Here is a 15,697-nt window from a genome sequence, read left to right on the forward strand (position 1 = left end):
CATTGAACTCGGAGGTGAGTGCACAGTAACATTGAACTCGGAGGTGAGTGCAGAGTAACATTGAACTCGGAGGAGAAAGCACAGTAACATTGAACTCGGAGGTGAGTGCACAGTAACATGGAACTCGGAGGAGAGTGCACAGTAACATTGAACTCGGAGGTGAGTGCACAGTAACACTGAACTCGGAGGAGAGTGCACAGTAACATTGAACTCGGAGGAGAGTGCACAGTAACATTGAACTCGGAGGTGAGTGCAGAGTAACATTGAACTCGGAGGTGAGTGCACAGTAACACTGAACTCGGAGGTGAGTGCAGAGTAACATTGAACTCGGAGGTGAGTGCACAGTAACATGGAACTCGGAGGTGAGTGCACAGTAACATGGAACTCGGAGGTGAGTGCACAGTAACATTGAACTCGGAGGTGAGTGCAGAGTAACATTGAACTCGGAGGTGAGTGCACAGTAACATTGAACTCGGAGGTGAGTGCAGAGTAACATTGAACTCGGAGGAGAGTGCAGAGTAACATTGAACTCGGAGGTGAGTGCAGAGTAACATTGAACTCGGAGGAGAGTGCACAGTAACATTGAACTCGGAGGTGAGTGCACAGTAACACTGAACTCGGAGGTGAGTGCACAGTAACATTGAACTCGGAGGTGAGTGCACAGTAACATGGAACTCGGAGGTGAGTGCACAGTAACATTGAACTCGGAGGTGAGTGCAGAGTAACATTGAACTCGGAGGTGAGTGCAGAGTAACATTGAACTCGGAGGTGAGTGCAGAGTAACATGGAACTCGGAGGTGAGTGCAGAGTAACAGTGAACTCGGAGGTGAGTGCACAGTAACATTGAACTCGGAGGTGAGTGCAGAGTAACATTGAACTCGGAGGTGAGTGCAGAGTAACATTGAACTCGGAGGTGAGTGCAGAGTAACATTGATCTCGGAGGTGAGTGCACAGTAACATGGAACTCGGAGGTGAGTGCACAGTAACATGGAACTCGGAGGTGAGTGCAGAGTAACATTGAACTCGGAGGTGAGTGCAGAGTAACATGGAACTCGGAGGTGAGTGCAGAGTAACATTGAACTCGGAGGAGAGTGCACAGTAACATTGAACTCGGAGGTGAGTGCAGAGTAACATTGAACTCGGAGGTGAGTGCAGAGTAACATTGAACTCGGAGGTGAGTGCAGAGTAACATTGAACTCGGAGGTGAGTGCAGAGTAACATTGAACTCGGAGGAGAGTGCACAGTAACATTGAACTCGGAGGTGAGTGCACAGTAACACGGAACTCGGAGTTGAGTGCACAGTAACACTGAACTCGGAGGTGAGTGCAGAGTAACATGGAACTCGGAGGTGAGTGCACAGTAACATTGAACTCGGAGGTGAGTGCAGAGTAACATTGAACTCGGAGGTGAGTGCACAGTAACATTGAACTCGGAGGTGAGTGCAGAGTAACATTGAACTCGGAGGTGAGTGCACAGTAACATTGAACTCGGAGGTGAGTGCACAGTAACATTGAACTCGGAGGTGAGTGCACAGTAACATTGAACTCGGAGGAGAGTGCAGAGTAACATTGAACTCGGAGGTGAGTGCACAGTAACATTGAACTCGGAGGTGAGTGCAGAGTAATATTGAACTCGGAGGTGAGTGCACAGTAACATTGAACTCGGAGGTGAGTGCACAGTAACATTGAACTCGGAGGTGAGTGCAGAGTAACATTGAACTCGGAGGAGAGTGCAGAGTAACATTGAACTCGGAGGTGAGTGCACAGTAACATTGAACTCGGAGGAGAGTGCACAGTAACATTGAACTCGGAGGTGAGTGCACAGTAACACTGAACTCGGAGGAGAGTGCACAGTAACATTGAACTCGGAGGAGAGTGCACAGTAACATTGAACTCGGAGGTGAGTGCAGAGTAACATTGAACTCGGAGGTGAGTGCACAGTAACACTGAACTCGGAGGTGACTGCACAGTAACATTGAACTCGGAGGTGAGTGCACAGTAACATGGAACTCGGAGGTGAGTGCACAGTAACATTGAACTCGGAGGTGAGTGCAGAGTAACATTGAACTCGGAGGTGAGTGCAGAGTAACATTGAACTCGGAGGTGAGTGCAGAGTAACATGGAACTCGGAGGTGAGTGCAGAGTAACAGTGAACTCGGATGTGAGTGCAGAGTAACATTGAACTCGGAGGTGAGTGCAGAGTAACATTGAACTCGGAGGTGAGTGCAGAGTAACATTGAACTCGGAGGTGAGTGCAGAGTAACATTGAACTCGGAGGTGAGTGCACAGTAACATGGAACTCGGAGGTGAGTGCACAGTAACATGGAACTCGGAGGTGAGTGCAGAGTAACATTGAACTCGGAGGTGAGTGCAGAGTAACATGGAACTCGGAGGTGAGTGCAGAGTAACATTGAACTCGGAGTAGAGTGCACAGTAACATTGAACTCGGAGGTGAGTGCAGAGTAACATTGAACTCGGAGGTGAGTGCAGAGTAACATTGAACTCGGAGGTGAGTGCAGAGTAACATTGAACTCGGAGGTGAGGGCAGAGTAACATTGAACTCGGAGGAGAGTGCACAGTAACATTGAACTCGGAGGTGAGTGCACAGTAACACGGAACTCGGAGTTGAGTGCACAGTAACACTGAACTCGGAGGTGAGTGCACAGTAACATTGAACTCGGAGGTGAGTGCACAGTAACATTGAACTCGGAGGTGAGTGCACAGTAACATTGAACTCGGAGGAGAGTGCACAGTAACATTGAACTCGGAGGTGAGTGCACAGTAACATTGAACTCGGAGGTGTGTGCACAGTAACATGGAACTCGGAGGTGAGTGCACAGTAACATGGAACTCGGAGGTGAGTGCACAGTAACATTGAACTCGGAGGTGAGTGCAGAGTAACAGTGAACTCGGAGGTGAGTGCAGAGTAACATTGAACTCGGAGGTGAGTGCAGAGTAACAGTGAACTCGGAGGTGAGTGCAGAGTAACATTGAACTCGGAGGTGAGTGCACAGTAACATTGAACTCGGAGGTGAGTGCACAGTAACATTGAACTCGGAGGTGAGTGCAGAGTAACAATGAACTCGGAGGTGAGTGCAGAGTAACATTGAACTCGGAGGTGAGTGCAGAGTAAAATTGAACTCGGAGGTGAGTGCAGAGTAACATTGAACTCGGAGGTGAGTGCAGAGTAACATTGACCTCGGAGGTGAGTGCACAATAACATTGAACTCGGAGGAGAGTGCACAGTAACATTGAACTCGGAGGTGAGTGCACAGTAACATTGAACTCGGAGGTGAGTGCACAGTAACATTGAACTCGGAGGTGAGTGCACAGTAACATGGAACTCGGAGGTGAGTGCACAGTAACATTGAACTCGGAGGAGAGTGCAGAGTAACATTGAACTCGGAGGTGAGTGCACAGTAACATTGAACTCGGAGGTGAGTGCACAGTAACATTGAACTCGGAGGTGAGTGCAGAGTAACATTGAACTCGGAGGTGAGTGCAGAGTAACATTGAACTCGGAGGAGAGTGCAGAGTAACATTGAACTCGGAGGTGAGTGCACAGTAACATTGAACTCGGAGGAGAGTGCAGAGTAACATTGAACTCGGAGGTGAGTGCACAGTAACATTGAACTCGGAGGTGAGTGCACAGTAACATTGAACTCGGAGGTGAGTGCACAGTAACATTGAACTCGGAGGAGAGTGCAGAGTAACATTGAACTCGGAGGTGAGTGCAGAGTAACATTGAACTCGGAGGTGAATGCACAGTAACATTGAACTCGGAGGTGAGTGCACAGTAACATTGAACTCGGAGGAGAGTGCACAGTAACACTGAACTCGGAGAAGAGTGCAGAGTAACATTGAACTCGGAGGTGAGTGCAGAGTAACATTGAACTCGGAGGTGAGTGCAGAGTAACATTGAACTCGGAGGTGAGTGCACAGTAACATGGAACTCGGAGGTGAGTGCACAGTAACATGGAACTCGGAGGTGAGTGCACAGTAACACTGAACTCGGAGGTGAGTGCAGAGTAACATTGAACTCGGAGGTGAGTGCACAGTAACATTGAACACGGAGGTGAGTGCACAGTAACATGGAACTCGGAGGTGAGTGCAGAGTAACATTGAACTCGGAGGTGAGTGCAGAGTAACATTGAACTCGGAGGTGAGTGCAGAGTAACATGGAACTCGGAGGTGAGTGCACAGTAACATTGAACTCGGAGGTGAGTGCAGAGTAACATTGAACTCGGAGGAGAGTGCAGAGTAACATGGAACTCGGAGGTGAGTGCAGAGTAACATTGAACTCGGAGGAGAGTGCACAGTAACATTGAACTCGGAGGTGAGTGCACAGTAACATTGAACTCGGAGGTGAGTGCAGAGTAACATTGAACTCGGAGGTGAGTGCACAGTAACATTGAACTCGGAGGTGAGTGCAGAGTAACATTGAACTCGGAGGTGAGTGCACAGTAACATTGAACTCGGAGGTGAGTGCACAGTAACATTGAACTCGGAGGTGAGGGCAGAGTAACACTGAACTCGGAGGAGAGTGCAGAGTAACATTGAACTCGGAGGTGAGTGCACAGTAACATTGAACTCGGAGGTGAGTGCACAGTAACATTGAACTCGGAGGTGAGTGCAGAGTAACATTGAACTCGGAGGAGAGTGCACAGTAACATTGAACTCGGAGGTGAGTGCACAGTAACATGGAACTCGGAGGAGAGTGCACAGTAACATTGAACTCGGAGGTGAGTGCACAGTAACACTGAACTCGGAGGAGAGTGCACAGTAACATTGAACTCGGAGGAGAGTGCACAGTAACATTGAACTCGGAGGTGAGTGCAGAGTAACATTGAACTCGGAGGTGAGTGCACAGTAACACTGAACTCGGAGGTGAGTGCAGAGTAACATTGAACTCGGAGGTGAGTGCACAGTAACATGGAACTCGGAGGTGAGTGCACAGTAACATGGAACTCGGAGGTGAGTGCACAGTAACATTGAACTCGGAGGTGAGTGCAGAGTAACATTGAACTCGGAGGTGAGTGCACAGTAACATTGAACTCGGAGGTGAGTGCAGAGTAACATTGAACTCGGAGGAGAGTGCAGAGTAACATTGAACTCGGAGGTGAGTGCAGAGTAACATTGAACTCGGAGGAGAGTGCACAGTAACATTGAACTCGGAGGTGAGTGCACAGTAACACTGAACTCGGAGGTGAGTGCACAGTAACATTGAACTCGGAGGTGAGTGCACAGTAACATGGAACTCGGAGGTGAGTGCACAGTAACATTGAACTCGGAGGTGAGTGCAGAGTAACATTGAACTCGGAGGTGAGTGCAGAGTAACATTGAACCCGGAGGTGAGTGCAGAGTAACATGGAACTCGGAGGTGAGTGCAGAGTAACAGTGAACTCGGAGGTGAGTGCACAGTAACATTGAACTCGGAGGTGAGTGCAGAGTAACATTGAACTCGGAGGTGAGTGCAGAGTAACATTGAACTCGGAGGTGAGTGCAGAGTAACATTGATCTCGGAGGTGAGTGCACAGTAACATGGAACTCGGAGGTGAGTGCACAGTAACATGGAACTCGGAGGTGAGTGCAGAGTAACATTGAACTCGGAGGTGAGTGCAGAGTAACATGGAACTCGGAGGTGAGTGCAGAGTAACATTGAACTCGGAGGAGAGTGCACAGTAACATTGAACTCGGAGGTGAGTGCAGAGTAACATTGAACTCGGAGGTGAGTGCAGAGTAACATTGAACTCGGAGGTGAGTGCAGAGTAACATTGAACTCGGAGGTGAGTGCAGAGTAACATTGAACTCGGAGGAGAGTGCACAGTAACATTGAACTCGGAGGTGAGTGCACAGTAACACGGAACTCGGAGTTGAGTGCACAGTAACACTGAACTCGGAGGTGAGTGCAGAGTAACATGGAACTCGGAGGTGAGTGCACAGTAACATTGAACTCGGAGGTGAGTGCAGAGTAACATTGAACTCGGAGGTGAGTGCACAGTAACATTGAACTCGGAGGTGAGTGCAGAGTAACATTGAACTCGGAGGTGAGTGCACAGTAACATTGAACTCGGAGGTGCGTGCACAGTAACATTGAACTCGGAGGTGAGTGCAGAGTAACATTGAACTCGGAGGAGAGTGCAGAGTAACATTGAACTCGGAGGTGAGTGCACAGTAACATTGAACTCGGAGGTGAGTGCAGAGTAATATTGAACTCGGAGGTGAGTGCACAGTAACATTGAACTCGGAGGTGAGTGCACAGTAACATTGAACTCGGAGGTGAGTGCAGAGTAACATTGAACTCGGAGGAGAGTGCAGAGTAACATTGAACTCGGAGGTGAGTGCACAGTAACATTGAACTCGGAGGAGAGTGCACAGTAACATTGAACTCGGAGGTGAGTGCACAGTAACACTGAACTCGGAGGAGAGTGCACAGTAACATTGAACTCGGAGGAGAGTGCACAGTAACATTGAACTCGGAGGTGAGTGCAGAGTAACATTGAACTCGGAGGTGAGTGCACAGTAACACTGAACTCGGAGGTGAGTGCACAGTAACATTGAACTCGGAGGTGAGTGCACAGTAACATGGAACTCGGAGGTGAGTGCACAGTAACATTGAACTCGGAGGTGAGTGCAGAGTAACATTGAACTCGTAGGTGAGTGCAGAGTAACATTGAACTCGGAGGTGAGTGCAGAGTAACATGGAACTCGGAGGTGAGTGCAGAGTAACAGTGAACTCGGATGTGAGTGCACAGTAACATTGAACTCGGAGGTGAGTGCAGAGTAACATTGAACTCGGAGGTGAGTGCAGAGTAACATTGAACTCGGAGGTGAGTGCAGAGTAACATTGAACTCGGAGGTGAGTGCACAGTAACATGGAACTCGGAGGTGAGTGCACAGTAACATGGAACTCGGAGGTGAGTGCAGAGTAACATTGAACTCGGAGGTGAGTGCAGAGTAACATGGAACTCGGAGGTGAGTGCAGAGTAACATTGAACTCGGAGTAGAGTGCACAGTAACATTGAACTCGGAGGTGAGTGCAGAGTAACATTGAACTCGGAGGTGAGTGCAGAGTAACATTGAACTCGGAGGTGAGTGCAGAGTAACATTGAACTCGGAGGTGAGGGCAGAGTAACATTGAACTCGGAGGAGAGTGCACAGTAACATTGAACTCGGAGGTGAGTGCACAGTAACACGGAACTCGGAGTTGAGTGCACAGTAACACTGAACTCGGAGGTGAGTGCAGAGTAACATGGAACTCGGAGGTGAGTGCACAGTAACATTGAACTCGGAGGTGAGTGCACAGTAACATTGAACTCGGAGGTGAGGGCAGAGTAACATTGAACTCGGAGGAGAGTGCACAGTAACATTGAATTCGGAGGAGAGTGCAGAGTAACATTGAACTCGGAGGTGAGTGCACAGTAACATTGAACTCGGAGGTGAGTGCAGAGTAACATTGAACTCGGAGGTGAGTGCAGAGTAACATTGAACTCGGAGGTGAGTGCACAGTAACATTGAACTCGGAGGTGAGTGCAGAGTAACACGGAACTCGGAGGTGAGTGCACAGTAACATTGAACTCGGAGGTGAGCGCAGAGTAACATTGAACTCGGAGGAGAGTGCACAGTAACATTGAACTCGGAGGAGAGTGCAGAGTAACATTGAACTCGGAGGAGAGTGCAGAGTAACATTGAACTCGGAGGTGAGTGCAGAGTAACATTGAACTCGGAGGTGAGTGCACAGTAACATTGAACTCGGAGGAGAGTGCACAGTAACATTGAACTCGGAGGAGAGTGCAGAGTAACATTGAACTCGGAGGTGAGTGCAGAGTAACATTGAACTCGGAGGTGAGTGCACAGTAACATTGAACTCGGAGGAGAGTGCACAGTAACATTGAACTCGGAGGTGAGTGCAGAGTAACATTGAACTCGGAGGTGAGTGCACAGTAACATTGAACTCGGAGGTGAGTGCAGAGTAACATTGAACTCGGAGGAGAGTGCAGAGTAACATGGAACTCGAAGGTGAGCGCAGAGTAACATGGAACTCGGAGGTGAGTGCACAGTAACATTGAACTCGGAGGTGAGTGCAGAGTAACATTGAACTCGGAGCTGAGTGCACAGTAACATTGAACTCGGAGGTGAGTGCACAGTAACATTGAACTCGGAGGTGAGTGCAGAGTAACATTGAACTCGGAGGAGAGTGCAGAGTAACATTGAACTCGGAGGTGAGTGCAGAGTAACATTGAACTCGGAGGTGAATGCAGAGTAACACTGAACTCGGAGGTGAGTGCAGAGTAACATTGTGCAGCCCTCACGAGGGTCGCCTGTTGGAGGCACTGCGCATTCAAGCGGGGTAACAGGGAAGTCGCATTTTCCCAGTTGGCTGTCAGTGTGGTGCTGGGGTAAGTCCTGCCCTGTGGTTGATGGTAGTGCACATGCGTGTGGGAGGGGGGTTGCTGGTGGGGGAGGAGGCAATCAGCCAGGCATTGTATAAAGTGACCATTCCTCTGCAGCTGGGGCAGCTCAGGCACAGCCACATTGATATGGGCGGAGTTGGGTCTCTAGCTTCTCCACCCACTCAAGCAACGCAGGGGCATGAAGGTGCCACCAAGTGCTCCAGAGCTTTTCACCCCTGGGCACAGGCTGCAAACTAATGAGCGTTTTAGTGGACTGCAGAACAGTTGGACGACTGGGCACATTGTACAATCTCCTTGCTAAAGGTGGCCATGGAGCAGTCACTGGTGGAGGTGCTCACAGCCCCTTGCAATGTCACCATCCCGGTTTGGACCCGTCTCCCCCATGGTTCAGGCTAACAGGGCAGCCTTGCAGTGCAGGTTAGGAGATGGACTGTGACTGAGCTGAGAGCACAGTGTGCATTCCAATGGGCAAAGCTGTCGCCAATCGGTCAGGTGGAGTGGAGCGGAGGTGGGTGGGGTTTTGGGCAGCCAAGCAGTGCACTAAACTCTGACCATCCAAGTGGTGGCCAGCACTCTTCAGGGTGCGTTAAGGGGTCTTCAGGCTTAACCAGGACAGGTTCCTAGTTCACCCATGTTAACCCACGTGTCTCTCTCTTTCATCCTGCAGGAGGAGAACATCAGGAGCAGGGAGTCTGGTGACCTAGCCATATACCTCGTGGCGTACAGAGAGCAGAGACGACGGAGAACAGAGTGAGCGAGATGCCTGGCTGGGCAGAGGGAGGACCAGTACCCTCAGGAAGAAAGGGCGCCCGCACACACCACTGAAGAGCCACAGTGAGCTGTCACTGCTCAGCGCCGAGCTAGACCCAGGGTGTATAGATGTTACTTGTCATTCCTGCAGATGACCGAGAACCAGTGTCACTGAAAATTGCGCATGTTCTAGGGAGCTGGTCAGTCCCATCTGCCAGCTGCTGCAGGATTTGGCACCATGGGGACATGGAGGGCATCCACTGCCAGTGGCTGTGAAAGTGACCATGGTGCTCGACCTTTACGCCTGTGGCTCCTATCAGGGCTCCACAGGTGACCTGTGTGGGATCTCACAATCTGACACCCACAAATGCATCCTTGAGATCACGGACACCATCTTCACAGGGGCACACAACTCTCTGCATTTTACCCATGACCAGGAGAGCCAGGATACAAGAGGGTTGGGATTTGCCCAGATCTGGGGTCTCCCACGGGTGCAGGGTGCCATCAGCTGCACTCACCTGGGGCTCAGGTCTCCGTCGCTACAAGAGGTCAACTACATCAACCGCAAGGGAGTCCATTCACTGGATGTGCAGCTGGTGTGTGTCCATCAGAAACTTTCATCCTGCAGGTCTGTGCATGGTTTCTAGGGAGTGTCCAAGATTCCTCAGTCAGTCACAGATCCCTGATGTCCTCCAGGGTCCACAGAGGCTGCAGGGTTGGCTCCTCAGGGACAAGGGCCACCCACAGAGGCCGTGGCTGATGACACCCATGCGGCGGCCTCAGACTGCAGCAGAGCGACGCTATAATGAGGCTCATGCTGCAGCTCACAACCTGGTGGAGCAGACCATCGGGATGCTGGAAATGAGGTTCCGGTGCCTGGACCGGTCTGGTGGAGCCCTGCAATACAGTCCACAGAGGGTGGGCTGTACTGCACATACTCTCTGTGATAAGGCTCCTGTCACAGAGACCCAGCGATGCCCATAGTCCCTACATTCTGGGAGGAGGATGATGACATGCAGTGGGGACACTCCATCGATCCTCATATATCGTACGTGAATGCCTGACCTGTCTGGCTGATGGCAGCTCGCTTGCGCTCTGTGAACAGGGTCATATCATGGGGGTGCAGCGGGGAAACTTTAACTTCTCCTGATCCTATCGTATCCTTCGTGAGCTGAGCCCTTCAGGACCACACTGTCACTGGACACGGAGGCTGAAGAGATGGGGGCGCTGCCAGCCTCACCTTAAAGGTGCTGGGAGCACACAGAGAGAGGGAACTCTGTGCCGCCAGCCCAGGACATTCTGGCAGCAATGATAAGCCCCATCGAGGTTCAGGCATGACTCATGTGTCCAGTGACAGTGAAGGCGCAACATCAGGGTGCTGGGAAGGTAGCTCAAAGCACAGGGAAGAGGCCCTGGACTGAGACACCTGCCTTTATCTTGTGCAGAGACCAAGGTTTCACATCTGAGTGACACAAACACTGCTCATCAGAACAAGGAGCCATAGGCAGGGAGACATTCTTGGGGGCTTATTAACAAAGTGTACATTATGCACAAGTGATTAATACCACGTGCCCAGGCTGTGAAACTACCTCTTCTTAACCTTCCTCACCCTGACGCTGCGTCTTGGTGCTCCCCCAACATCCACAGCGGAGGTGTGCAGAAGGGGAGAAGGGGAAGCTGGAGTGAGATTGAGCTGCCCCTCTCACGTAGACACTGTTGGAGGCCAACTATAGCATCAGTGATGGAGTTCAGCCCGCGCAGCAGTGCAGGAGCGATGTCCTGGACCAAGGTTACCATGGCAGCCGCCATCCTGTTCTGCCGAAGGGCCATGAAGGCTCGAAACGTTAACTGATTTCTTCTCCGCCGATGCTGCCGGACCTGCTGAGTTTTTCCAGGTAATTCTGTTTTTGTTTTGGATTTCCAGCGTCCGCAGTAGCTTTTAGCTTTTTGTTTTTAGCCATCCTACCAGTGTTGACCTTGGTGCGTTGGCAATGCTGGCGCTATCACCTCAGACTGAAGACAGACAGACTCCTCCATCATGCCTTGCAATCTGAGGAGTGCAGCGGACATCCCTTCCTGATGTTCCCGAGCTTGACTTTGCAGCTCCAGCAACTGAGACAAGACCGAGTTCAGAGGCTCATCATCTGACTCGGACTCAGCAGATTCCTGGCCTCCAGCCATCCTCCGAGCGCCGAAATTCCTGCTGCTGTCTGCTGTGGATCAGACAGTGCGATGTGCTCACCAGATGGTGACCCCCGAGGCTACTTTACAACTAGAGTCATCCGTATGAACCTTTTTTTGAAACTTCTCCAGTGCTCTGTATTCATTTATAACCCGAAGTCCAGAACTTTTCACAGAACTCCAAGCGTTGTCCAACCAAGGGCATGTGGAATCACACAATGATGATGCATTAGAGGGAGGCCATTCGGCCCACTATGCCTGTGCCTGCCCTTTGGTAGAGCTATCCAATTTACTCCACTCCACCTCCTCTTTCAAAAGATGGTAAGAAATAGGAGCAGGGGGGAGGCCATTCAGCCCCTTGAGCCTGCTCCACATTCATTAAGATCCTGACTGATCTGATTGTGGCCTTAACTCCACTTTCCTGTCTGCCCGCGCCCCCCCCCCAATAACCCTTGACTCTCTCGTCGAGCAAAGACCTGTTTAACTCAGCCTTGAATAAATTCAATGACCCAGCCTACACTGGTCCCTGGGGAAGAGAATCCCGGAGAATCCCAACCTCTCTTAGGATCCGATGAGCTTTCCCCCTAACGCCGCTTTTAATTCTCTTCAAGTGTTTGTCCAATTCCTATTTGAAAGTTATGATTGAACCTGCTTCCCCCGCCCTCTCAGGCAGCGTCTTTCAGATCACGACAGCACAAGGGCCTCCTCAGCTCAGCTCTGCCTCTGTGTCTCTGGTTACCCACCGCCCTGTCAGGCCAAGCGGGTCCTCCATCAAATCCCCATATAATGCGCTGGTTGTTTTAACCATCTGATTCACTGGACTTCCTAGTTGTATGGAGCTGCTGCCTCGATTTTCAAGGAGCATTGACACCTGTACACATGAGTCTTTCATCGAGTTACTCCACGAGGAACTATCCTGGTGGGGCTCAGCTCTGCTTTTTTTATCAAATGTTTCTGTGGAAAATGTGAACAGTGCAGTACTGCAGTAAGACCACCAGGTGGAGCGCTAATCCTTCCATTGCCGACATGGTCCAGGCTTCAACCTGTGCTCTAGCCTGGTATCCTGCTTTAACCTGGTAATGAACAGTAACCTGGTATCCTGCTTTAACCTGGTAATGAACAGTAACCTGGTATCCCGCTTTAACCTGGTAATGAACAGTAACCTGGTATCCCGCTTTAACCTGGTAATGAACAGTAACCTGGTATCCCGCTTTAACCTGGTAATGAACAGTAACCTGGTATCCCGCTTTAACCTGGTAATGAACAGTAACCTGGTATCCCGCTTTAACCTGGTAATGAACAGTAACCTGGTACCCTGCTTTAGCCTGGTAATGAACAGTAACCTGGTATCCTGCTTTAACCTGGTAATGAACAGTAACCTGGTATCCTGCTTTAGCCTGGTGATGAACAGTAACCTGGTATCCTGCTTTAACCTGGTAATGAACAGTAACCTGACACTCTGCTCTAACCTAGTAACCTTGTACTATGCTCTAACCTAGTAACCTTATACCATGCTCTAACCTGTTCATGAATTGTTACCTGGTACGGTGCTCTAACCTGGTAATCTTGTACCCTGCTCTAACCTAGTAACTTTGTACCCTGCTCTAACCTGGTGTAATGACTGATTCAGTTGGTAAAGCGGAGTTATTTAAAAATCTTAGACGGAAACTTTAAACAACTGTCATAACCTATAATTTTAAGTGTTATGTTTGAGATGCGACTCTAAACTCAGGAATCAGACCACCAGTTCTTGAGGTTTTACATGAAACTAAATGAAACATTTTATTAATTTACACAGGTTAAAATATATATACACATGGCCACAAATTACTACTGTCATAACCTTTAACAAATTCCCAAACTAATCTCCATTAAGGCAACAACAACCCATAGACTTAACCAAACACCAGGCAAAACATTTTCACCTTGAATTCAAAATGAGGTGCTTTCCACTGTGGAGCCAGTTGGAGGCTTACAGCTGCCTTTTGATCTCACATTGCCTCGGCCCTGCACACCCAAAAACTACTGAGGCTATACCTACCACCACTGACTGAATTCAAATTCTCATTGTCTCACCAGTCTCTTTGAGCTTTACCTTTTAACAAGGAAACCCCATTGATTGTACCAATTTTATTAATAATATAATCATATTGCTTGGTATCTGCTAGATAGGCATTAAGTTTTCACCCCACTTCTTGAATGCTCTATTCAAAAAATGCAAGTGCACTTTACCTCTCTGTTTACATCTCAAACTAGTACAGATCAAAGCGCCCAGACTAGCCGGCTTTAATCCAATTAAGACACACCCACAGACTAAACCTCTATTTGAAAAGAAAAATATTTTCCAAAATATTATATACATTAATAGCTTCATGACACTTGGTAATGAACCAGGTAATCTGGTGTCCTGCTCTAACCTAGTAATCTGGTGTCCTACTCTAACCTAGTAATCTGGTGTCCTACTCTAACCTAGTAATCTGGTGTCCTACTCTAACCTAGTAATCTAGTGTCCTGCTCTAACCTAGTAACCCTATACCATCCTCTATCCTGGTAATGAACTGCAACCTGATGCCAGTGCTGTAACCTTTTAAGATAATAATGTGCTCTAACCTGTCCATGAACAGTAAGCTTGTACTGTGCTCTAACCTGGTAATGGACAGTAACCTGGTACCCTGCTCTAACCTGGTAATGAACTGTAACCTGTTAACCTGGTAATGATGATAATCTAGTACCATGCTGTAAACTAGTAGTGCATGGTAGTCTTGTAGATAACATTAATATACTCTCCCCTCTGAGTCAGAAGGTCATTGGTACAAGTCCCGCTCCAGAGACTTGGGGCTGAATTTTATGTTGGGGGTGCAACACCTACTCCCTGGGGTAAAAGTCGGGTGAGCCGCCTCTGCTTGGTTGGATTGGCCTCGCAACCACTTAATGACTGTCGGGCCATTAAGTGGCTTGAGGTGGGCCTTTCGCCCCCATGTCAAAGGGATAGGGGGACCTGACGTGTGAAGGAGATGTTGTGCGTAGATCATTGAAGGTAACGGGACATATTGAGCGCGTGGCTGGCAAAGCAGGTGGGGTCTTGGGCTTCGTAAATTCTCTGCTGCGTCCCCTCATCCTTTCTGCCAAAATGCATCACCTCACGATTCTCTGTATTAAACCCCACCGGCCACTTGCCAAACCGTTCTGCCAGTCTCTCTATGTTGCCGTTGGTTTACCGCCCTCACTGTTCACCATATCTCCAAGGTTGGTATTATTGGCAAATTCTGAAATTTTACTCTGCATTCCAAAATCCAAGTCATTTATATGAATCAAGAAGAACCAAGGCCCCAGCACTGATCCTTGGGGAACACCACCGTCTCCCATCCTCCAGTCTGAAAAATAACCATTTACCACGACTTACTGCTTTCTGCTCTTAAGCCAACTTGTAACCCAAACTGACACAGACCCTCCTGCTCAATGAGCCACAGTTTTGTTAAGCAGCCTTTCGTGTGGCACTTTGCCAAATGCTTTCTTTACATGGACGACATCCACCACATTCCCTTCATCGGTCCTTCTCTGTTACTTCATCAAAAAATTAAATTAAATCAGTCAAACGCAATCTGCCCTTTACAAGTCCGGGCTAGATCTCCTTAATTAGCTCAAACCTCTCCAAGTGCCTGTTGATTCCACCCACCCCTCGATTAGTGTTTCTAAAACCTCACCCATGTTAAACTGACTAGCCTGTAGTTACTAGGAGCGTCCCTGCAACATTTCTTGCACAAGGGCGTGACTTTTGCCACTCCCCAATCCTTTGGCAGCTCCCCACAGCGAAGTTTGGAGGATGAGGAGGAATTTCTTCTCTCTGGGGGGTTGTTAATCTTTGGAATTCTCTTTCCCAGAGAGCAGTGAAGGCTGGGTCATTGAATATATTCATTCAAGGCTGAGTTAGACAGATTTTTGACTGGCGAGGGAGTCGAGGGTTATGGGAACAGACAGGAAAGTGGCGTTGAGGCCACAATCAGGTCAGCCATGATTTTATTGAATGGCGGCGCAGGCTCGATGGGCCGAATAGCCTACTTCCTGCTCGTATCTCATGCACATTATGCTCTTTCAAAAGGACCCACACACAATATGATTGTTTTAAACTTCAACACCCAGGAAATTACCTCGAGTCTTAGGAGGTCGTCTGATGGAATCTCCTCAATCTTCTGCTCCACCTGGTCCACGAGCTTGGTGCTCAGTTCCAACAGGACCCTGCCCCGATAGGCCATCGCCTCGCCCTGCAGACAGAGAAATTACACAAACCCAGTGAGCTCAAAGCAAAAGACTGCATCCCACACTTCACCCTACTGAGCTCGGGAGTATCCCAGC

General features: G+C 49.3%; 1 protein-coding gene across 1 annotated transcript in view; it reads right to left on the reverse strand.

The window, feature by feature from the left end:
• dysf (dysferlin, limb girdle muscular dystrophy 2B (autosomal recessive)) overlaps positions 1–15,697 on the reverse strand; it is a 322,715-nt gene that overhangs the window by 193,308 nt on the left and 113,710 nt on the right. The window contains exon 18 of the mRNA XM_078555028.1: positions 15,493–15,606. Coding sequence (XP_078411154.1) covers positions 15,493–15,606 — 114 coding nt within the window. The remainder of the gene's footprint in view (positions 1–15,492; positions 15,607–15,697) is intronic.

The sequence above is a fragment of the Cetorhinus maximus genome, chromosome 1 (assembly GCF_964194155.1).
Source record: "Cetorhinus maximus chromosome 1, sCetMax3.hap1.1, whole genome shotgun sequence".
Taxonomy (NCBI): domain Eukaryota; kingdom Metazoa; phylum Chordata; class Chondrichthyes; order Lamniformes; family Cetorhinidae; genus Cetorhinus; species Cetorhinus maximus.